The sequence below is a fragment of the Lithobates pipiens genome, unplaced genomic scaffold (genome assembly GCF_037356315.1).
Source record: "Lithobates pipiens isolate NorthernLeopardFrog02 unplaced genomic scaffold, aLitPip1_a1.2 Scaffold_22, whole genome shotgun sequence".
NCBI classification, from domain to species: Eukaryota; Metazoa; Chordata; class Amphibia; order Anura; family Ranidae; genus Lithobates; species Lithobates pipiens.
The window spans coordinates 91949893-91975767 of NW_027507784.1; the positions used below are offsets into that span (position 1 = coordinate 91949893).

General features: G+C 47.5%; 1 protein-coding gene across 1 annotated transcript in view; it reads right to left on the bottom strand.

Moving 5' to 3' along the window:
- Positions 1 to 25514, bottom strand: part of CTDSP1 (CTD small phosphatase 1) — a 96848-nt gene extending 71334 nt beyond the window's left edge. The window contains exon 1 of the mRNA XM_077447890.1: positions 25226 to 25514. Coding sequence (XP_077304016.1) covers positions 25226 to 25295 — 70 coding nt within the window. The 5' untranslated portion in view covers positions 25296 to 25514. The remainder of the gene's footprint in view (positions 1 to 25225) is intronic.
- Between the last annotated feature and the right edge of the window lie 361 nt (positions 25515 to 25875).

Sequence of the window (25875 nt, forward strand, 5' to 3'; positions counted from 1 at the left end):
GACAGAGTACTCATGTGACTTGCAAAGTCCATTAAAACATTAGTTCCTTTTTTCTGTGTGACTCTATAGTTACATGGGCTGCTCAGATGTGATAGGGAGGAAATGCTCAGCTTAGAAACTCACTGCAAACTGAGCATGTGCAGAGCTGCCAACACTGATCTGCAAAATCCCCTAGCTGAATTGGGGACTAGTGATGGACGAACTTCCGACGGGACGTTTCGCGAACGCGAAACGCGAACGGGCACAAACGTTCGCGAAAACGACCGTTCGCCGCGGGCTCCATTGACTTCAATGGGAGGCGAATTTCGCAAACCTTTAGGTCGAATTTGCGGCCACGGGGTAATTATTAGGGGGTAGCACGTAGTCCCACCACCTGGACAATAGCATAATACATGTATGAGGTGAATTTGGGATCGATAACTACAAGCATTTTTTTTTTATTTGGGAAATTGTTCTGACAATTCAGGACTATGGAGCTAATGAAGGCAATGGAGGAGAGGGAAGGTCAGGGACCAGGGTAGGCAAACAAGAGGGTGCAGGAGATACAGAGCACTGACAGCAGCACCGTAATACAGAGCACTGACATCAGCACCGTGACATACAGCGCTGACAGCAGCTCCGTGACATACAGCGCTGACAGCAGCTCCGTGACATACAGCGCTGACAGCAGCTCCGTGACATACAGCGCTGACAGCAGCTCCGTGACATACAGCGCTGACAGCAGCTCCGTGACATACAGCGCTGACAGCAGCACCGTGACATACAGCGCTGACAGCAGCTCCGTGACATACAGCGCTGACAGCAGCTCCGTGACATACAGCGCTGACAGCAGCTCCGTGACATACAGCACTGACAGCAGCTCCGTGACATACAGCGCTGACAGCAGCTCCGTGACATACAGCGCTGACAGCAGCACCGTGACATACAGCGCTGACAGCAGCTCCGTGACATACAGCGCTGACAGCAGCTCCGTGACATACAGCGCTGACAGCAGCTCCGTGACATACAGCACTGACAGCAGCTCCGTGACATACAGCGCTGACAGCAGCTCCGTGACATACAGCGCTGACAGCAGCACCGTGACATACAGCGCTGACAGCAGCTCCGTGACATACAGCGCTGACAGCAGCACCGTGACATACAGCGCTGACAGCAGCTCCGTGACATACAGCGCTGACAGCAGCTCCGTGACATACAGCGCTGACAGCAGCACCGTGACATACAGCGCTGACAGCAGCTCCGTGACATACAGCGCTGACAGCAGCTCCGTGACATACAGCGCTGACAGCAGCTCCGTGACATACAGCGCTGACAGCAGCTCCGTGACATACAGCGCTGACAGCAGCTCCGTGACATACAGCGCTGACAGCAGCACCGTGACATACAGCGCTGACAGCAGCTCCGTGACATACAGCGCTGACAGCAGCTCCGTGACATACAGCGCTGACAGCAGCTCCGTGACATACAGCGCTGACAGCAGCTCCGTGACATACAGCGCTGACAGCAGCTCCGTGACATACAGCGCTGACAGCAGCTCCGTGACATACAGCGCTGACAGCAGCTCCGTGACATACAGCGCTGACAGCAGCACCGTAAGCAGCCCCAGGAGGAAGTCAGCACAGCACAGGGATGGTGTGATCCCCTCATAATAAGAACCCCCAGGAGGAAGTCAGCACAGCACAGGGATGGTGTGATCCCCTCATAATAAGAACCCCCAGGAGGAAGTCAGCACAGCACAGGGATGGTGTGATCCCCTCATAATAAGAACCCCCAGGAGGAAGTCAGCACAGCACAGGGATGGTGGGAGCCCCTCATAATAAGAACACCCAGGAGGAAGTCAGCACAGCACAGGGATGGTGGGAACCCCTCATAATAAGCAGCCCCAGTAGAAATATGACACCGCTCAACCTCTTCAAAGAGGAGGGTAGGGGCATATAGTACGGTGTGCTTTTTTGGGTCAGGGAAGTGAGCCAAATGAATTAAGAAGGTCTGTGTGCTTGATTCCAAAAATTGTTTATAGACATATACATGGTCTACTGATCACATGTGTTGAATTCCTCCGAGATCCATGCCTCATTCATTTTTAGAAATGTGAGGTAGTTAACACTGTGGTGAGCTAGGCGAGTACGCTTATCGGTCACAATCCCCCCTGCTGCGCTGAACGTCCTTTCGGACAGGACACTGGATGAGGGGCAAGCCAACAGTTCGATTGCAAATTGGGCAAGCTCTGGCCAGAGGTCAAGCCTGCCCACCCAGTAGTCTAGGGGTTCATCACTCCTCAGAGCGTCCACATCGGCCGTTAACCCAATGTAGTCGGACACCTGACGGTCTAGGCGTTCCCTGATGCTGGATCCGGATGACACCTGTCGATGGGTCGGCTGAAAGAATGACCTCATATCCGAAGTCACCAACACATCTTCAAACCGGCCTCTTCTTGCAGGCGCTGTTGGATTGGTACCCGCAAATCCTTCTCTGGGAGTGGGAATTGCTCCTCTGCCAGCGCACGCAAAAGCAGAATGCAGCATTTCTCGAAGCAAGGCCTGGAAGTGCTGCATTCTGACAGCCCTCTGCGACGGCGGTAACATTTCCGCCATTTTGTGTTTGTACCGGGGGTCTAAGTACGTTGCCACCCAGTACTGGTCCTTGACCCTCATGCTTTTTATACGGGGGTCCCTATTAAAACACTGGAGCATGAAGGCCCCCATTTGCACTAAAGTGGAAGCGGTGTGGTGGCCTGGCTCCTGCTCATCATCCAGGATAATGTCGTCCTCTTCATTCTCCTCTCCCCATCCTCGCACAACAGGGATCCCAGAAAGGTTTAAAGCATGCTCTTCTTGCTCCTGCTCATCCGCCCCGGCACCATCCTCCTCTGACTCCTCATCAGACTCCTGTTGTTGACTTGTCTCAGATAGAGTAGCCCCCCCTGGGAATTCATCCAGCATTGCGACTTCCTCATCTTCCCGCTCCTGCTCCTCCACAGCCTGATCAATGACACGACGCAATGCACGCTCCAGAAAGAAGGCATAAGGTACCATGTCACTGATGGCGCCATGGCTGCGACTGACCAGTTTGGTGATCTCCTCAAATGGCCGCAGAAGTCTGCATGTGTCGCGCATGAGCAGCCACTGGCGCGGTGAAAAAAAACCCAGCTCCCCAGAACCGTTTCTTTCGCAGAGTTCATACAGGTAGACGTTAACTGCACGTTTCTGCTGGAGCAGCCTATCAAGCATATAGAAGGTTGAGTTCCATCGCGTCGGGCAATCGCAAATAAGACGTCTGACCGGCAGATGGTGTCGCCGCTGAATGTCAGCAAGGCGAGCCATGGCCGTGTAAGATCTTCTGAAATGGGCCGAGATTTTCCTTGCCTGCCGCAAGATGTCCTGGACCCCAGGGTATTTGACAAGGAATCGCTGCACGACCAAGTTTAAGACGTGTGCCATGCACGGCACGTGCGTGATTTTGCCCTGTTTCAATGCGCTAAGCAGATTGGCACCGTTGTCACACACCACTTTACCAACTGTCAAATTGAGCGGTGTTAGCCACTCATCTGCCTGTGAACGCAAAGCTGAAAGGAGTGCCGGGCCAGTGTGGCTCTTTGCTTCCAGGCACAACAGACGCAGCACGGCATGGCAACGTCTCACCTGGCATGTGGAATAGGTTCTGGGGAGCTTGGGCGGTGCAGTGGAAGAGACGCTAGCAGCGGAAAAGGAGGAGGCAGCTGAGGAGGAGAGGGAGGAGGATGGAGTAGGAGGAGGAGAAGAAGAGTCAGGCCTGCATGCAATCCGTGGCGGTAAAACCAAATCTACACGGGTGCCACGGGTTACATGCTTGACGGCCGTCAGAAGGTTCACCCAGTGGGCAGTAAAACTGATATACCTTCCCTGCCCGTGTTTGCTAGACCACGTGTCTGTGGTCAGATGTATCTTGGCACCGACACTGTGTGCCAGAGATACATTCACTTGCCGCTGAACATGGCCATATAGCTCTGGGATGCCCTTCTCTGAGAAATACTTCCTTCCTGGGACCTTCCATTGTGGTGTTCCAATGGCCACAAATTTGCGAAAGGCCTCCGAGTCCACCAGTTTATATGGCAGTAGTTGGCGGGCTATGAGTTCTGACAAGCCAGCCGCCAACCGTTGGGCAAGAGGGTTATCCGGCGTCATCATTTTTTTACGCTCAAACATTAGGCCCACGGAAGCCTGCCTTTTTGCAGAAAAATGTGAGCTTGGCGTGATGGAAGGTGGAGTGGAGGACAATTGTGAGGAGAGAGGAGAAGGAGAAGTAGAAGACGAGGCTGGACGGTGAGAGCCTGCAGTGTGGCTTTGTGTGTTCCGTTGCTCCCACTGGGCTCGGTGATGGCTGCTCATGTGCCTTCTTAAGGCGGTCGTCCCTAGGTGAGTATTGGGCTTACCGCGACTAACGCGTTGACTGCAAAGATTGCAGATGGCAACGCTATTGTCAGCAGCGGACACGTTAAAAAAAGCCCACACTGCGGAGCCATGTGCCGGTGTCCTGGGAGCGCCAGATGTGACCGTACATGGTCGATGACTCGCTCCTGATACATTTGCAGTCTGCTTTGTCCCTGCTGTGCAATGTAAGTCATTGCTGCTTCTCCTCCCTATCTGCTGGTCCATATCTCCCTCTGAACTCCCCTCCTCTTCCTCTCTTGTGGGCACCCACGTGACATCACTAGACACGTCATCATCAACGTCACCTTCCCCACTGCTATAAGTAGAGTAGGCAGCAACACCGGGGACCAACCTCCTCCTTGGGCTGATCTGGGTACTGGCGTCAGACTGCTGAGTAGCGCTTGTTGCTACCTCCTCTTCCTGATCCAATACCAAGAGTGGCTGCGCATCAGAAATGTCCTCTTGATATGGATCGGAAAATAATTCCAGTGACTCAAGCGGAAGGTATGTGGTGGTGGTGGTGGTGGTCGTGTTGTTGGTGGTAGTGTCTTTGGGGGTGCACATAGCAGAGAGTGAAGAAGAGGGTGCAGATCGAGAGGATGAGGAGGGTGCAGAAGAATAAGGCTGAGTGAGCCACTCAACCAAGTCTGGTGCGTCCTTTAAAGTAATTGAACGCACCTTCTGCAACTTCCCACTTTGGCTCAAGGCTGTTGCTCCTGCCCTACCCCTACCACCCCTGCGGAAGGGCCTGCCTCTTCCTCTGCCTGTCATTTTTTAAATCACCCTGTGACAAAACTCTTAGTCCCTATACCGCTGAAGGACTGCTGCAGTATAGGGCAGCGGTCAGCAGTAGTGCACGTCAACCCTATGTATTGTGGACCGATAGCGGTCCTTACAGAACAGCAGACTGTACTGCACTCAGGCCTATGTACCGTAGCACCCTATACCAAGTTACCAGTCCTTATAAAAACTTTTGTGGACCAAGCAGGTTGTGTGTTAGTGATTAGCAGACTGTACGTCAGTCCCTATACCAATGAAGGACTGCTGCAGTATAGGGCAGCGGTCAGCAGTAGTGCACGGCAACCCTATGTATTGTGGACCGATAGCGGTCCTTACAGAACAGCAGACTGTACTGCACTCAGGCCTATGTACCGTAGCACCCTATACCAAGTTACCAGTCCTTATAAAAACTTTTGTGGACCAAGCAGGTTGTGTGTTAGTGATTAGCAGACTGTACGTCAGTCCCTATACCAATGAAGGACTGCTGCAGTATAGGGCAGCGGTCAGCAGTAGTGCACGGCAACCCTATGTATTGTGGACCGATAGCGGTCCTTACAGAACAGCAGACTGTACTGCACTCAGGCCTATGTACCGTAGCACCCTATACCAAGTTACCAGTCCTTATAAAAACTTTTGTGGACCAAGCAGGTTGTGTGTTAGTGATTAGCAGACTGTACGTCAGTCCCTATACCAATGAAGGACTGCTGCAGTATAGGGCAGCGGTCAGCAGTAGTGCACGGCAACCCTATGTATTGTGGACCGATAGCGGTCCTTACAGAACAGCAGACTGTACTGCACTCAGGCCTATGTACCGTAGCACCCTATACCAAGTTACCAGTCCTTATAAAAACTTTTGTGGACCAAGCAGGTTGTGTGTTAGTGATTAGCAGACTGTACGTCAGTCCCTATACCAATGAAGGACTGTTGCAGTATAGGGCAGCGGTCAGCAGTAGTGCACGGCAACCCTATGTATTGTGGACCGATAGCGGTCCTTACAGAACAGCAGACTGTAACGCACTCAGGCCTATGTACCGTAGCACCCTATACCAAGTTACCAGTCCTTATAAGAACTTTTGTGGACCAAGCAGGTTGTGTGTTAGTGATTAGCAGACTGTACGTCAGTCCCTATACCAATGAAGGACTGCTGCAGTATAGGGCAGCGGTCAGCAGTAGTGCACGGCAACCCTATGTATTGTGGACCGATAGCGGTCCTTACAGAACAGCAGACTGTACTGCACTCAGGCCTATGTACCGTAGCACCCTATACCAAGTTACCAGTCCTTATAAGAACTTTTGTGGACCAAGCAGGTTGTGTGTTAGTGTTTAGCAGACTGTGCGTCAGTCCCTATACCGCTGAAGGACTGCTGCAGTATAGGGCAGCGGTCAGCAGTAGTGCACGGCAACCCTATGTATTGTGGACCGATAGCGGTCCTTACAGAACAGCAGACTGTACTGCACTCAGGCCTATGTACCGTAGCACCCTATACCAAGTTACCAGTCCTTATAAGAACTTTTGTGGACCAAGCAGGTTGTGTGTTAGTGTTTAGCAGACTGTGCGTCAGTCCCTATACCGCTGAAGGACTGCTGCAGTATAGGGCAGCGGTCAGCAGTAGTGCACGGCAACCCTATGTATTGTGGACCGATAGCGGTCCTTACAGAACAGCAGACTGTACTGCACTCAGGCCTATGTACCGTAGCACCCTATACCAAGTTACCAGTCCTTATAAGAACTTTTGTGGACCAAGCAGGTTGTGTGTTAGTGTTTAGCAGACTGTGCGTCAGTCCCTATACCGCTGAAGGACTGCTGCAGTATAGGGCAGCGGTCAGCAGTAGTGCACGTCAACCCTATGTATTGTGGACCGATAGCGGTCCTTACAGAACAGCAGACTGTACTGCACTCAGGCCTATGTACCGTAGCACCCTATACCAAGTTACCAGTCCTTATAAGAACTTTTGTGGACCAAGCAGGTTGTGTGTTAGTGATTAGCAGACTGTACGTCAGTCCCTATACCAATGAAGGACTGCTGCAGTATAGGGCAGCGGTCAGCAGTAGTGCACGGCAACCCTATGTATTGTGGACCGATAGCGGTCCTTACAGAACAGCAGACTGTAACGCACTCAGGCCTATGTACCGTAGCACCCTATACCAAGTTACCAGTCCTTATAAGAACTTTTGTGGACCAAGCAGGTTGTGTGTTAGTGATTAGCAGACTGTACGTCAGTCCCTATACCAATGAAGGACTGCTGCAGTATAGGGCAGCGGTCAGCAGTAGTGCACGGCAACCCTATGTATTGTGGACCGATAGCGGTCCTTACAGAACAGCAGACTGTACTGCACTCAGGCCTATGTACCGTAGCACCCTATACCAAGTTACCAGTCCTTATAAGAACTTTTGTGGACCAAGCAGGTTGTGTGTTAGTGTTTAGCAGACTGTGCGTCAGTCCCTATACCGCTGAAGGACTGCTGCAGTATAGGGCAGCGGTCAGCAGTAGTGCACGGCAACCCTATGTATTGTGGACCGATAGCGGTCCTTACAGAACAGCAGACTGTACTGCACTCAGGCCTATGTACCGTAGCACCCTATACCAAGTTACCAGTCCTTATAAGAACTTTTGTGGACCAAGCAGGTTGTGTGTTAGTGTTTAGCAGACTGTGCGTCAGTCCCTATACCGCTGAAGGACTGCTGCAGTATAGGGCAGCGGTCAGCAGTAGTGCACGGCAACCCTATGTATTGTGGACCGATAGCGGTCCTTACAGAACAGCAGACTGTACTGCACTCAGGCCTATGTACCGTAGCACCCTATACCAAGTTACCAGTCCTTATAAGAACTTTTGTGGACCAAGCAGGTTGTGTGTTAGTGATTAGCAGACTGTACGTCAGTCCCTATACCAATGAAGGACTGCTGCAGTATAGGGCAGCGGTCAGCAGTAGTGCACGGCAACCCTATGTATTGTGGACCGATAGCGGTCCTTACAGAACAGCAGACTGTAACGCACTCAGGCCTATGTACCGTAGCACCCTATACCAAGTTACCAGTCCTTATAAGAACTTTTGTGGACCAAGCAGGTTGTGTGTTAGTGATTAGCAGACTGTACGTCAGTCCCTATACCAATGAAGGACTGCTGCAGTATAGGGCAGCGGTCAGCAGTAGTGCACGGCAACCCTATGTATTGTGGACCGATAGCGGTCCTTACAGAACAGCAGACTGTAACGCACTCAGGCCTATGTACCGTAGCACCCTATACCAAGTTACCAGTCCTTATAAGAACTTTTGTGGACCAAGCAGGTTGTGTGTTAGTGATTAGCAGACTGTACGTCAGTCCCTATACCAATGAAGGACTGCTGCAGTATAGGGCAGCGGTCAGCAGTAGTGCACGGCAACCCTATGTATTGTGGACCGATAGCGGTCCTTACAGAACAGCAGACTGTACTGCACTCAGGCCTATGTACCGTAGCACCCTATACCAAGTTACCAGTCCTTATAAGAACTTTTGTGGACCAAGCAGGTTGTGTGTTAGTGTTTAGCAGACTGTGCGTCAGTCCCTATACCGCTGAAGGACTGCTGCAGTATAGGGCAGCGGTCAGCAGTAGTGCACGTCAACCCTATGTATTGTGGACCGATAGCGGTCCTTACAGAACAGCAGACTGTACTGCACTCAGGCCTATGTACCGTAGCACCCTATACCAAGTTACCAGTCCTTATAAGAACTTTTGTGGACCAAGCAGGTTGTGTGTTAGTGTTTAGCAGACTGTGCGTCAGTCCCTATACCGCTGAAGGACTGCTGCAGTATAGGGCAGCGGTCAGCAGTAGTGCACGGCAACCCTATGTATTGTGGACCGATAGCGGTCCTTACAGAACAGCAGACTGTACTGCACTCAGGCCTATGTACCGTAGCACCCTATACCAAGTTACCAGTCCTTATAAGAACTTTTGTGGACCAAGCAGGTTGTGTGTTAGTGATTAGCAGACTGTACGTCAGTCCCTATACCAATGAAGGACTGCTGCAGTATAGGGCAGCGGTCAGCAGTAGTGCACGGCAACCCTATGTATTGTGGACCGATAGCGGTCCTTACAGAACAGCAGACTGTAACGCACTCAGGCCTATGTACCGTAGCACCCTATACCAAGTTACCAGTCCTTATAAGAACTTTTGTGGACCAAGCAGGTTGTGTGTTAGTGATTAGCAGACTGTACGTCAGTCCCTATACCAATGAAGGACTGCTGCAGTATAGGGCAGCGGTCAGCAGTAGTGCACGGCAACCCTATGTATTGTGGACCGATAGCGGTCCTTACAGAACAGCAGACTGTAACGCACTCAGGCCTATGTACCGTAGCACCCTATACCAAGTTACCAGTCCTTATAAGAACTTTTGTGGACCAAGCAGGTTGTGTGTTAGTGATTAGCAGACTGTACGTCAGTCCCTATACCAATGAAGGACTGCTGCAGTATAGGGCAGCGGTCAGCAGTAGTGCACGGCAACCCTATGTATTGTGGACCGATAGCGGTCCTTACAGAACAGCAGACTGTACTGCACTCAGGCCTATGTACCGTAGCACCCTATACCAAGTTACCAGTCCTTATAAGAACTTTTGTGGACCAAGCAGGTTGTGTGTTAGTGTTTAGCAGACTGTGCATCAGTCCCTATACCGCTGAAGGACTGCTGCAGTATAGGGCAGCGGTCAGCAGTAGTGCACGTCAACCCTATGTATTGTGGACCGATAGCGGTCCTTACAGAACAGCAGACTGTACTGCACTCAGGCCTATGTACCGTAGCACCCTATACCAAGTTACCAGTCCTTATAAGAACTTTTGTGGACCAAGCAGGTTGTGTGTTAGTGTTTAGCAGACTGTGCGTCAGTCCCTATACCGCTGAAGGACTGCTGCAGTATAGGGCAGCGGTCAGCAGTAGTGCACGGCAACCCTATGTATTGTGGACCGATAGCGGTCCTTACAGAACAGCAGACTGTACTGCACTCAGGCCTATGTACCGTAGCACCCTATACCAAGTTACCAGTCCTTATAAGAACTTTTGTGGACCAAGCAGGTTGTGTGTTAGTGATTAGCAGACTGTACGTCAGTCCCTATACCAATGAAGGACTGCTGCAGTATAGGGCAGCGGTCAGCAGTAGTGCACGTCAACCCTATGTATTGTGGACCGATAGCGGTCCTTACAGAACAGCAGACTGTACTGCACTCAGGCCTATGTACCGTAGCACCCTATACCAAGTTACCAGTCCTTATAAGAACTTTTGTGGACCAAGCAGGTTGTGTGTTAGTGTTTAGCAGACTGTGCGTCAGTCCCTATACCAATGAAGGACTGCTGCAGTATAGGGCAGCGGTCAGCAGTAGTGCACGGCAACCCTATGTATTGTGGACCGATAGCGGTCCTTACAGAACAGCAGACTGTAACGCACTCAGGCCTATGTACCGTAGCACCCTATACCAAGTTACCAGTCCTTATAAGAACTTTTGTGGACCAAGCAGGTTGTGTGTTAGTGATTAGCAGACTGTACGTCAGTCCCTATACCAATGAAGGACTGCTGCAGTATAGGGCAGCGGTCAGCAGTAGTGCACGGCAACCCTATGTATTGTGGACCGATAGCGGTCCTTACAGAACAGCAGACTGTACTGCACTCAGGCCTATGTACCGTAGCACCCTATACCAAGTTACCAGTCCTTATAAGAACTTTTGTGGACCAAGCAGGTTGTGTGTTAGTGTTTAGCAGACTGTGCGTCAGTCCCTATACCGCTGAAGGACTGCTGCAGTATAGGGCAGCGGTCAGCAGTAGTGCACGTCAACCCTATGTATTGTGGACCGATAGCGGTCCTTACAGAACAGCAGACTGTACTGCACTCAGGCCTATGTACCGTAGCACCCTATACCAAGTTACCAGTCCTTATAAGAACTTTTGTGGACCAAGCAGGTTGTGTGTTAGTGTTTAGCAGACTGTGCGTCAGTCCCTATACCGCTGAAGGACTGCTGCAGTATAGGGCAGCGGTCAGCAGTAGTGCACGGCAACCCTATGTATTGTGGACCGATAGCGGTCCTTACAGAACAGCAGACTGTACTGCACTCAGGCCTATGTACCGTAGCACCCTATACCAAGTTACCAGTCCTTATAAGAACTTTTGTGGACCAAGCAGGTTGTGTGTTAGTGATTAGCAGACTGTACGTCAGTCCCTATACCAATGAAGGACTGCTGCAGTATAGGGCAGCGGTCAGCAGTAGTGCACGGCAACCCTATGTATTGTGGACCGATAGCGGTCCTTACAGAACAGCAGACTGTACCGCACCCAAGCCTATGTACCGTAGCACCCTAGACAGACCAAGTTACCAGTCCTGATAAAGAGCTTTGTGGAACAAGTGAGTTGTGAATGATTAGCAGACTGCAGCAGAAGGGCAGCAGTCAAGTATAATATTCTTTCTATATTTGGAAGAAAGAATATTATACGTGTACAAGCCTATTACCGTACCACTGATACCAGTCCTGAAAAGAACCTTTGTGGAACTAATAGTAACAGCAAGTCTTTAAAATTATCCTCACTGCCTGACAACACTGCTTCCTGCCTGTCCCTATACAAATTGGCAAAAAAGAGTAGGCTGGAACGATTAGCTGGAACAGCTCTTTTGTGGACCTGATAGTAACAGCTAATGATGATGATGATGATGATGATGAAGAAAGACTAATCTGGCTGAGCTGTCCCTAAAATAGCAGCATACAGCGCTCTGTCCCTTTATCTAAACTGACAAAAGAAACTCAGGCTGCTGACCTAACACCTATACCAGTCCTGAAAAGAACTTTTGTGTACCAAATAGCTAGCGTTTTCTCTGTCCCTACTCCACACAGGATCCTTTCCCTACAGTGACAGAAGAAAGAATGTAAAATGGCCACCGGATCGGGTGTATTTATAGGTTAGGGGGAATGTCCAAGTGTCCATGAGCTGTCATGTCTCAATTGGTTGTCCTGTAACACATGATAAACGTGTCACGAAAGGTTAAAGTTCTTGTATACATTAAACACGTAAGTCCGCCGGGGCGAACGACGGAAAAAGGCGTTCGAACCCGCGGACGGCGAAAGTCGGAAATTCGCCGCGAAACGACCGCCGGGCGAACCGTTCGGCCATCACTATTGGGGACATGGACAGAAGGAGGAGACAGAGAACAGAAGGATCAACCAGGAATCTCATAGTGACTGAGTGAGTATAAATAGCATTTAATAAACCATTTATTGATTGTATTTTATGATGTGGGCCTAGTGACACTTTAATGCCCTAGAGTCCAATTTGTGGCCCGGCTGCATCCGGCTCTGTGGCACTCGATATGCAGCCCTTAGAGCCCCTGAGATACTCTTTGGTTGGACGAGGTGGATGTTCTCCAATTGGATGGGGTGAAGTCTACGACATCACCACCCCACCTTGTCCAATCAGAGAACATTTTGTATTCATTCATTAGATGTAAAGCGATCTCTGATTGGCTCGGATGTCGAGCGGCTGACCTCCTGTGTTCAGAATGCAGCAGGGCAGCCGCTCAGCACTGGATCCAGAAGCTGGTGGAGATCCCTGGAGTAGCGATGTCTATAAAGTGATACAGTGTGTTGGGCCTCATTTACAACTGCGCATTCCTGGAACACATGCAGAAATGCCCGTTTTTTGGGGTTTTTTTTGTGTATTTTGGAAACGCATAAAAAAAAATGTGCTACAAAATGCGCAATGAGTCAGTGGTGCCATTAATTATTGTGGCTAGGAGATACAGGTGTTCGCACTACAAATGCGTCAAGTTCACGTCCGAAGAAATGCTCAGAAGCTTCTTTGGCATGTTTGGAATTTTCAAACGAATGAGCAGCCAAAAGTGTGACGCACAAAAATGCTTAAAAAAAAAAAAAAAAAAAAAAGTGGGAATGTGGCATTCCTGTTACACCTAGTGTGAATGGGGCCCCAGGGCCAGTGCACATCATAATCTCAGGATTCCTGTGCATTCCTCTGCAGTGCGATTTTCAGCCCATTCATTTCTGTCAGAGGGGAAAATGGAGATCTTGTGTTTCTGCTAAGCAGAAAAAATTATCTCTTTTTTTCCCCCCTGGTTAAAGCACCTCCCCTGCAGTTAGAAAGCATTCCGTGGAGTGCTTTCTAACCCTTTAACCATCCCTGATGTTAACCCCTACCCTGCCAGTGTCATTAGTACAATGACAGTGCATTTGTTTGCATTGTCTAACTGGTTCCCAAAAAGTAGGCAAGCCATACATGGGTCGAATTTTGAAAGAATTTACTCATCTAAGAATTTTAGTTCGAATTTCGCACCATCAGTGGGCTGCAGCAACAGCCGGTTTTCGTGCGGCCATCGAATTTGAGTAATCGGGCATGTTGGAAATTTCTTGAAAAACAAACGATTTTCTAATCAATGATGGGAGAATCGTGCGAGAAATGTAATGGGAAAAGAAATGCGCAAGAAAAGAAAATTCCTGGAAAGAAAAGAAGATTCCCAGCCACGAAAAATTATTTTCTGTAGCAACAGGAGGTGAAATTGAAGGCTTGGTTGGTCGAATTTTCGAAATCAATGGTGATGCCGCTGGATCACAAAATGCACAAAATTTCTGATTTTCAACACAAATTTCTTTCAAAATTTGACCATGTTTGGCCAGCCTTAGTGTCAGATTTGTCGGCTGCAATGATGCAGTCACGCTATAAATAACTGGCAGTGTCATGGTCTGGGGCGGCATGAGTGCTGCCGGCACTGGGGAGCTACAGATCATTGAGGGAACCATGAATGCCAACATGTACTGTGACATACTGAAGCAGAGCATGATCCCCTCCCTTCGGAGACTGGGCCGCAGGGCGGTAATCCAACATGATAAACAACCCCAAACACACCTCCAAGACGACCACTGCCTTGCTAAAGAAGCTGAGGGTAAAGGTGATGGACTGGCCAATCATGTCTCCAGACCTAAACCCTAATGAGCATCTGTGGGACATCCTCAAACGGAAGGTGGAGGAGCGCAAGGTCTCTAATATCCACCAGCTCTGTGATGTCATCATGGAGGAGGGGAAGAGGACTCCAGGGGCAACCTGTGAAGCTTTGGTGACCTCCATGCCCAAGAGGGTTAAGGCAGTGCTGGAAATAATAGTGGCCACACAAAATATTGACACTTTGGGTCTAATTTGGACATTTTCACTTAGGGGTGTACTCACTTTTGTTGCCAGCAGTTTAGACATTATTGGCTGTGTGTAGAGTTATTTTGTGGGGGCGGCAAATTTAAATTTACACTGTTATACAAGCTGTACACTCACTACTTTATATTGTAGTAAAGTGTCATTACGCCTTAGCATAAAATATACAGGAGGTTGTCTAGAAGTGGTGAAAGTGTATGTCTATCCTAACAATGAACTTATCTTATTTGTTCCCTTTTGTTCTGTTAAGTAAACCACTGAAAGTGAAAGTGCAAAAAATACCAGTTGATCTTGTTAGAAATCCTCATCTCTCCTGTGTCCTCTGCACACTTCAACTCTTATCAAGGAGTCAAAGCAGCTCAAAGATTCTGTGCATGCCGGAGAGCGCACAATTTTGCGTGCGTTCCTGACATGTACAAAGTGTGAACCTAGTCTGATAATCCCCCTAGTTTTTATCTTGGACTACAGAACAGTCTCTCTCTCTCTCTCTCTCTCTCTATATATATATCTATATCTATATCTATATATATTTTACATACACACACACACAAACCAGTATCTCCCAAAAAAGTGAGTACCCCCCTCACATTTTTGTAACTATTTTATTCTATCTTTTCATGTGACAACACTGAAGATGTTGAATGAAAGAAACGACACTTGTCTACAATATAAAGTAGTGAGTGTACAGCTTGTATAACAGTGTAAAATTGATGTCCCCTCAAAATAACTCAACACACAGCCATTAATGTCTAAACCGCTGGCAACAAAAGTGAGTACACCCCTAAGTGAAAATGTCCAAACTGGGCCCAATTAGCCATTTTCCCTCCCCGGTGTCATGTGACTCGTTATTGTTACAAGGTCTCAGGTGTGAATGGGGAGCAGGTGTGTTAAATTTGCTGTTATCGCTCTCACTCTCTCATACTGGTCACTGGAAGTTCAGCATGGCACCCCATGGCAAAGAACTCTCTGAGGATCTAAAAAAAATGAATTGTTGGTCTATATAAAGATGGCCTAGGCTATAAGAAGATTGCCAAGACCCTGAAACTGAGCTGCATCATGATGGCCAAGACCATACAGCGGTCTAACAGGACAGGTTCCACTCAGAACAGGCCTCGCCATGATCGACCAAAGAAGTTGAGGTCACGTGCTCAGCGTCATATCCAGAGGTTGTCTTTGGGAAATAGACATATGAGTGCTGCCAGCATTGCTGCAGAGGTTGAAGGGGTGGGGGGTCAGCCTGTCAGTGCTCGGACCATACGCCACACACTGCATCAAATTGGTCTGCATGGCTGTCGTCCCAGAAGAAAGTCTCTTCTAAAGATGATACACAAGAAAGCCTGCTGTTTGCCAGACTAAGGATATGGATTACCAGGACCATGTCCTGTGGTCTGATGAGACTGAGATAAATTATTTGGTTCAGATGGTGTCAAGCATGTGTGGTGGCAACCAGGTGAGGAGTACAAAGACAAGTGTGTTTTGCCTACAGTCAAGCATGGTGGTGGGAGTGTCATGGTCTGGGGCTGCATGAGTTCTGCCGGTACTGGGGAGCTACAGATCATTGAGGGAACCATGAATGCCAACATGTACTGTGACATACTGAAGCAGAGCATGATCCCCTCCCTTCAGAGACTGGGCCGCAGGGCAGTATTCCAACATGATAACGACCCCAAACACACCTCCAAAACGTCCACTGCCTTGCTAAAGAAGCTGAGGGTAAAGGTGATGGACTGGACAAGCATGTCTCCAGACCTAAACCCTATTGGGCATCTGTGGGGCATCATCAAACGGAAGGTGGAGGAGCGCAAGGTCTCCAACATCCACCAGCTCTGTGATGTTGTCATCATGGAGGAGGGGAAGAGGACTCCAGTGGTAGCCTGTGAAGCTCTGGTGACCTCTATGTCCAAGAGGGTTAAGGCAGTGCTGGAAAATAATGGTGGCCACACATAATATTGACACTTTGGGCCCAATTTGGACATTTTCACTTAGGGGTGTACTCACTTTTGTTGCCAGCGGTTTAGACATTAATGGCTGTGTGTTGAGTTATTTTGAGGGGACGGCAAATGTACACTGTTATACAAGCTGTACACTCACTACTTTACATTGTAGACAAGTGTCATTTCTTCAGTGTTGTCACATGAAAAGATATAATAAAATATTTACAAAAATGTGAGGGGTGTACTCACTTCTGTGAGATTATATATATATATATTATATATATGAGAGATTTGTTTTCATTTTTTACATACTATTACCACTGTCAGACCAGTTATATGATGATGCCGTACTGCACTGGTGACACTATGTAAATAAATAAAAAAAATTAAAATACATTTAATTTCTCAATTTCCCCCCCAAAAAAATTGCCACAAAAAATTACAACTTCAAAAAAAATTGCCATGCCTCTTACTAAATACCTTGGACTGTCTACTTTCAAAATAAAGCTATATTTATGTGAAAAAAATGTCATATGGGTACAGTGTTGCATGACCGTGCAATTGTCATTCAAAGTGTGCCGGCGCTGAAAGCTGAAGGAAGGGGGAGTGCCTGGTATTGAAGTGGTTAAAGGGAATAAAACAGGTTTTGTTTTTTTGTTTTCTAATTAGCCAGCTAATAGGTCTTCTGTCAGCTTCCAAATCATCTGCCTGGTTTAGCTGGGCATGCTGGGACCTATAGTTCCCTTGGAGGCCCGCAGGCAGCATTAGCAGGACACACTCAAGGCATTGTAGCAGCCCAGCCATTAATCAGGATAACTATCACCTGGAGGTATTATTATTATGTAGAAGAATGGCGGTCGGCGACGCAGCAGAAGACAGACAGCCGCTACAATGTCACACTTCCCTCCAAACTGTTACATCGCCAAAGACTTTGCATGGCTGCAGGTGACAACATTTTTCATGCAACACTTCCAGCGACTTGCAAAGAGAAAATTCGGCTCAGACAGCCTCCAGGAGTGGAACATTCAACAACCTGGGAAAATCCAAGGGAATCTCAGACATGTTACAGGAATGTGGGGGCGGGGCTATGGATGAGATCTTCTTTAAAGTGAACCTGCCATCAACAACCATGAGGTGGCCATATTTAATCTCTGCTAGAGAATGAATACGTGGGAATGATAGCACATCAAATAATAATAGGCAACAGAAAGTGAGCATGCAGCGTGTCACCAAGTCCAAGACTACAATCCAGAGACAGCATGCATCTAGCTCCAACCTGTGGCACTTTGGCATTTATTGTGTGGCTCGGTCTTGGGGCCCCTGAAGAGTCTGTATTTTGGTGCTTACTCATACCAGCGAAGGAAAAATATTCTTTAGCAGTGAAATATGTATGGAGCACATATGAGGAAGCACTGATTTTTAAAGAGGCTGTAATGGCAGCGATCTCTAACAGTCTCATTTAATGTGTCTCCAGGCGGTGGCGGTCTCCTGAAGCCCTGTCTCCAGTCGATGGCGGTCTCCTGAAGCCCTGTCTCCAGTCGATGGCGGTCTCCTGAAGCCCTGTCTCCAGTCGATGGCGGTCTCCTGAAGCCCTGTCTCCAGTCGATGGCGGTCTCCTGAAGCCCTGTCTCCAGTCGATGGCGGTCTCCTGAAGCCCTGTCTCCAGTCGATGGCGGTCTCCTGAAGCCCTGTCTCCAGTCGATGGCGGTCTCCTGAAGCCCTGTCTCCAGTCGATGGCGGTCTCCTGAAGCCTTGTCTCCAGTCGATGGCGGTCTTCTGAAGCATGTCTCCAGTCGATGGCGGTCTCCTGAAGCCCTGTCTCCAGTCTATGACAGTCTCCTGAGGAGCTTACATTGGCTAACCGTAAAAAATCGGATCACGTTCAAGACCCTGTGCCTCACCCACAAATGCGTGCATAGAGAAGCTCCGCAATACCTAATGGAGAAAATAAATCATTACACACCAAACCGCAGTCTTCGATCAGCCAACAAAAACCTCCTCCTCGTGCCCAAAGTCCGGTATAAATCCAAGGGTGATCGGAGATTCGCTGTCCAAGGGCCTCGGCTATGGAATGCTCTACCAATCAACATCCGCCAGGAAGAAAATCACCTGGCTTTTAGGAAAAAACTCAAGACCTTCCTTTTTTAGCAGATGATCAAAGCTCGCCACAGCGCCTAGAGGCGATTCAGTTCGCATTGTGTGCTATACAAGTATTTCATTCATGTCTCCAGTCTATGACGGTCTCCTGAAGCATGTCTCCAGTCTATGACGGTCTCCTGAAGCATGTCTCCAGTCTATGACGGTCTCCTGAAGCATGTCTCCAGTCTATGACGGTCTCCTGAAGCATGTCTCCAGTCTAGGACGGTCTCCTGGAGCATGTCTCCAGTCTAGGACGGTCTCCTGGAGCATGTCTCCAGTCTAGGACGGTCTCCTGGAGCATGTCTCCAGTCTATGACGGTCTCCTGAAGCATGTCACCAGTCTATGACGGTCTCCTGAAGCATGTCTCCAGTCTATGACGGTCTCCTGAAGCATGTCTCCAGTCTATGACGGTCTCCTGAAGCATGTCTCCAGTCTATGACGGTCTCCTGAAGCATGTCTCCAGTCTATGACGGTCTCCTGAAGCATGTCTCCAGTCTATGACGGTCTCCTGAAGCATGTCTCCAGTCTATGACGGTCTCCTGAAGCATGTCTCCAGTCTATGACGGTCTCCTGAAGCATGTCTCCAGTCTATGACGGTCTCCTGAAGCATGTCTCCAGTCTATGACGGTCTCCTGAAGCATGTCTCCAGTCTATGACGGTCTCCTGAAGCATGTCTCCAGTCTATGACGGTCTCCTGAAGCATGTCTCCAGTCTATGACGGTCTCCTGAAGCATGTCTCCAGTCTATGACGGTCTCCTGAAGCATGTCTCCAGTCTATGACGGTCTCCTGAAGCATGTCTCCAGTCTATGACGGTCTCCTGAAGCATGTCTCCAGTCTATGACGGTCTCCTGAAGCATGTCTCCAGTCTATGACGGTCTCCTGAAGCATGTCTCCAGTCTATGACGGTCTCCTGAAGCATGTCTCCAGTCTAGGACGGTCTCCTGAAGCATGTCTGCAGTCTAGGACGGTCTCCTGGAGCATGTCTGCAGTCTATGACGGTCTCCTGGAGCATGTCTCCAGTCTATGACGGTCTCCTGAAGCATGTCTCCAGTCTATGACGGTCTCCTGAAGCATGTCTCCAGTCTATGACGGTCTCCTGAAGCATGTCTCCAGTCTATGACGGTCTCCTGAAGCATGTCTCCAGTCTATGACGGTCTCCTGAAGCATGTCTCCAGTCTATGACGGTCTCCTGAAGCATGTCTCCAGTCTATGACGGTCTCCTGAAGCATGTCTCCAGTCTATGACGGTCTCCTGAAGCATGTCTCCAGTCTATGACGGTCTCCTGAAGCATGTCTCCAGTCTATGACGGTCTCCTGAAGCATGTCTCCAGTCTATGACGGTCTCCTGAAGCATGTCTCCAGTCTATGACGGTCTCCTGAAGAGTGTACCTAGTCTATGACGGTCTCCTGAAGCATGTACCTAGTCTATGACGGTCTCCTGAAGCATGTACCTAGTCTATGACGGTCTCCTGAAGCATGTCTCCAGTCTATGATGGTCTCCTGAAGCATGTACCTAGTCTATGATGGTCTCCTGAAGCATGTCCCTAGTTTATTATGATGGTTTCCTGAAGCATGTCCTCAGTCTATGATGGACTAAAAAAAAAAGAAAAGAAAACTTATGCAGCCCCCACATCTAATGATTGGTAAGCTGCAATATATTACATTTTTGGTTTAGGGTTTAATACCGCTTTAATAAATGAACTCTGCGGATTAGGTATGGACTCCAGCGTTGACTTTTCCGAGTATCAAGTGAATGGGGCTGATGGAGCCCTGCTGGGAGACTGAAGCCCACTGCATGAAGATCACAGACCGGAGGTAGAGCTAAGCTCATTTGTTTAGTTATTAGAATGTTAAAAGGATAAAAGTCATAGACCACATGGCATGAGCTCATAGAGAACAGTTATAACTGCTAGAAAGCCACAAAGGCGTAGTGAATGGATAAGCGACAATTATTATTCAGAAATCCATTATCTCTTCCTATGGAAGCCATACGCTGCAACTGATAGGGAGCACAACGTTAGTACATAGGGGTCTGCTAGCTTACAATCAACAGGCACCATGACACAGGCTACAAATAACGCTGGCCATACACTAGCAGTGTCCAACAAACATTTGTACAATTCTTTTTACATTCAATGACTGTTGTACGAAAGAACTGCAAAATTTAGTTTGCTTTTGCCTTTCAGCTTTGAAATGAATGTAATTTACTAGGAATGCACCGATATATCGGCCGAAAATAGGGTTATTGGTGTTTTGTTGACAGGGGAAAAAAAAAAAGGTGCAGATAATAGCATGCTGTGTCCTATTGACTTCAATGCAGAAATGACCCCCATTGACTTCAATGCAAAAATTGTGTCCCATTGACTTCAATGAAAAAACGCCCCCTGTTATGGTCAGAAACTGCAGACATGATCAGAGACTGCAGACATGATACAAGAGATGGTCAGAGACTGCAGACATGGTCAGAGACTGCAGACATGATACAGGAGATGGTCAGAGACTGCAGACATGATACAGGAGATGGTCAGAGACTGCAGACATGATACAGGAGATGGTCAGAGACTGCAGACATGATACAAGAGATGGTCAGAGACTGCAGGCATGATACATGAGATGGTCAGAGACTGCAGGCATGATACATGAGATGGTCAGAGACTGCAGGCATGATACAGGAGATGGTCAGAGACTGCAGGCATGATACAGGAGATGGTCAGAGACTGCAGGCATGATACAGGAGATGGTCAGAGACTGCAGACATGATACAGGAGATGGTCAGAGACTACAGGCATGATACATGAGATGGTCAGAGACTGCAGGCATGATACATGAGATGGTCAGAGACTGCAGGCATGATACAGGAGATGGTCAGAGACTGCAGGCATGATACAGGAGATGGTCAGAGACTGCAGGCATGATACAGGAGATGGTCAGAGACTGCAGGCATGATACAGGAGATGGTCAGAGACTGCAGGCATGATACAAGAGATGGTCAGAGACTGCAGACATGATACAAGAGATGGTCAGAGACTGCAGACATGATACAGGAGATGGTCAGAGACTGCAGGCATGATACAGGAGATGGTCAGAGACTGCAGGCATAATACAGGAGATGGTCAGAGACTGCAGGCATGATACAGGAGATGGTCAGAGACTGCAGGCATGATACAGGAGATGGTCAGAGACTGCGGACATGATACAAGAGATGGTCAGAGACTGCAGACATGATACAAGAGATGGTCAGAGACTGCAGGCATGATACAAGAGATGGTCAGAGACTGCAGACACAAATACTGACGTACTGCAGGTTCTAATGCACAGAGTGAGAAGCTCACAGTGTGCAGTAGAACCAGAGTAAGCCATTCCAATCCAGGAGAGGAACCTGCACAACTGTGCAAGACTGAAGGGAGGGCCAGAGTTCTGCTTTAACCTTACAAATCAATAACAAAATTAAAGACTTTTTTTTTTTAAAGGGACATGCACCAGTTAAAAAAGATACTTTAAGGAAAGGAAAGCAAAAGCCAAAAGCAGACACAAAGATGTTTATGTATGGGGAGAGACAACATGTGACAACTGGTGACAACCCGTGACAACATCAGTTCTACACATTAAAACATAAACATCAATGTGATCTTCAGCACATGTTGCTGTTTTCTTGTATTCTGCACCCAGGAAATCAAAAACGAAACAGCAGAAAGTTCTCTTTGCCGCTTTTTTTTTTCTATCTTTAGTCCTCCATTCCACTTGCAGTTTCAGATGCGGCTGTCCCGGCCCACATGCCGGAGATTCCTCTGCGACTTTATTTGTGGTGTTAAAACAAGTTTGTGTGAAGCACAGGAAGCCTCTTGTTGGGCTGCACACCTCCCCCCCCCTGTACACAGATCAGGCACTCAAGGCATGCATAGCCATCAGGTTAATGAGGTCGACACCCCCCTGGGTGATCGGAGGTCAAGGGTCAACCTTTCCAAAGGTGGCCCCGCCTCTAGATCACTTTTTTTTTTTTTTTGCAGAGGTTGGAATTTGTTCTTTTACCTCTGTGCACAACGAGGGGAAAAAACGGTCATGGCCGCTCACTGGGTGTCCTTGGCCAGCTTGGGGTGGCATGCGTGGGTGGGAGCAGGTTTAAAGGGCCAGTGTCACTAAGTCTATCCTGACCCTAACCCGGCTCAGAGGGGGGTCACAACACGTCACTTCCTTTGTCTGCAAATCTGTAATATACTTTTCATAGCTATTCGCCCCATTGACTGTCAATGGAACCCTTCAAATCGCTGAAATTCAAGTCGGTTCCTACGCTACTTCTTTTTTTTTGCGATTTCATTGCAACTTGCATTGACTTCTGTTAAATTAAGTCGCAAGCAGCAATAAAATCGGAGGTCCGAATCGCACTGATCTGTGGGCTCTGGAATCGCACCGAAGCAGGTGTCACCAAGTCTGTCCTGACCTATACCGGCTCAGCGGCACAACCATTTGTTTTTACACCCCCCCAGCAGCCCGTGTGAGAAGGGCCTCTCTTTTTTAGGTCCCTCCCTTAAAAAAAAAAAGACAATGCCGCTGTCCAAAGGTAATTGTGCCATGCACACAATTGGCACCACAAAATTCCTGAAGAATAATAATAACTTAATAATAGGAAATAAAAAAAAGATAAAAAATAATAATAATAGTCACAGGGCCAATCAGGAGAAGCCTGACACAGGGGTCCGGACAATGTGACCCTTTTTTAAAGGAACATGCATCACACGGAATATACTGTATAGGACTGCGCACACTGTTGGCACTGTAAAAGTCCTGGATAAAAATTATTATTAATAATAAAAGTAACAATGTGACCTTTTGTTATAAATATGACTCATGTAGAATATACTGTATAGGACTGTGCACACTGTTGGCACTGTAAAAGTCCTGCATAAAAATAATAATTATTATTATGAAAATAGTAACAATTAAAAAAAAAATAATAGTAAGCATAATAATAAAAAAATTTAAAAAAATAATAGTCACAGGTCCAATTAGGAGAAGTCTGATATGGGGGGGGGGGGGGGGGGGTTGTTAGGGATATTCATCACGTAGAATATATGGTAAAGCACACTGTTGGCACTATAAAAATTCTGAATAATAATAGGAATTAAAAAGAAAAAGATCATGGTAAAAATAATAATAATAATAATAACAATAATAACAATAATAACAGTAGGGCCAGTCAGGAGAAGCCTGACACGGGGGTCCAGCAATGTGGCCCTTTTTTAAAAGGAACATGCATCATGCGGAATATACTGTATAGGACTGCGCACACTGTTGGCACTGTAAAAGTCCTGGATAAAAATTATTATTAATAATAAATAAAAGTAACAATGTAACCCTTTGTTAGAAATATGCATCACGTAGAATATATGGCAAAGCGCTGCACACACTGTTGGCACTATACAAATTCTGAATAATAATAATAATTAATAAAATAATAATTCATGAATAATAATAGGAATTAAAAAAAAAATCATGGTAAAAACAAACATAACAACAACAACAACAATAAAAGTCACAGGGCCAGTCAGGGTCCAGGTAATGTGATCCTTTGTTAAAGGAACATGCACCATGTATCATATACTGTATAGTACTGTAAACATCCTGAATAATATTAACAATAATTTATAATAAATAAATAATTAGGGGAATCCTGACACGGGGGGGTCCAGGTAATGCGACCCCTTCGCTAGAGGAACATGCATTATGTAGAATATATGGTAGGGTGCTGCGCACACTGATGGCACTATAAAAATTATGAATAGTAATATTAATGATGAATAAATAATAGGAATAAAATTGTTGTTATTTATTATACAGGTTCTTTATAGCTTTAAAAGTTTGCTCAGCGCTTTACAATGTGTAGAGGGAGGGGACAGTACATTTACAATACAGTTAAATACAGCAGGAATAGGAGGGCCCTGCTCGTGGAGCTTACAAACAGAAAAGAAGGGGGAATAATAAAAAATAAATAATTATAAAATCATAATTAAAAAATAGTAATAATAAATAATAAAAATAAAGAATAAAAATAATAATATTACAAATAGTAATGATAATAAAAATAATTATAATAAAAAAATAATAATAAAAATAATCATAATAAAAATAGTAATGATAATAATAAATCATAATAAAAATAGAAATGATAATAATAAAAATAAATAATCATAATAAAAATAGTAATGATGATAATAAAAAGAAATAATATCCACAGGGCCAATCAGGAAAAACCTGACACAGAAGGGGGTGTGTGGGCAATGTGACCCTTTGTTAGAGGAACATGCATCATGTAGAATAGACTGTATAGCGCTGGGCACACTGTTGGCACTGTAAAGATCTTGAATAATAATAATAGTAAAAAAATATCTAAAATAATAATAATAGTCACAAGGCCAATCGGGAGAAGGCTGACACAGAAGGGGGGTGCAGGCAATGTGACAGCGCTGAGTGCCCCGCCCCCCTAGCTGTCAAACCCCTCTTTCACCTCCATCTATTAACCCCTACAATACTGGATATGGAGGGGGGGGGCAGGTCTGCTAAATGACAGTAAGGCATGCATACATACCCCAATATTCAATACCAATATGGGGGTACAGGGGGAGAATTTTAGGTACCCCCCCAAAAAAAAAAATATATATAAATATACATATAAAATGCAATAGACACAAATTATATATATATATTTATAAAGCAGAATGTGCTGGCAGAATTCCCTGGACGGATCCATGAATGTGGGGTGCGGGGGGGAGGTGAACACCCCCCAGGACGGGCTCACCTTTCTCCTGCAGGGGGGAGCTGACATCCTCTCTCTGGACCTGGGTGAAGATGGAGGACGGCGCGTCCATCACACCGGCCCGGGCCAGGCTTCTCCTCCTCCCGCCGGGCTCCGATCACTTCTTCCTCCCGCTGCCTCTCCGGGGTGGACGGGGCGACGATGGGGGAATCCAGACCGGGAAGGGGGGCAGGGCGGGGGAGCATGGAGGGGGGGAGGGGGGAAAGGAAATAAAAAAAATAAATAAAAGGAAAAACAAAAAAAAAAAAAACGAAAAGGGGAGATTGCTGGAAACTTTGTTACAACATGGAGTTCTCCGCACACTGATCCGATACAAACATGGAACCCGGAGGCGGTTTCAAGGGACCCCATTAAAGCGGCGATACCTCCCGCTCCCGCTGGGGGCCGCTGCGCCGCGCTGCTGGATGTGCGAGGCAGAGCCGAGTGCGGGCCCCTAGGGGGCGCTGTGCAGGCTGAGCTCGGCTGCTGCAGAACATCTTGGGCCAACAATGCTTGGCAATTATTATTATGAACACTAATCAATAATTTTGTTGATATTTGAAAAAATAAGGGTTCCAGCTGCTGGGGAACCTCTTGGAAGGAAAAGGCTCTATAACAGAACAGAGCATTGATAGAGGGGTCTCAGTTGCTGC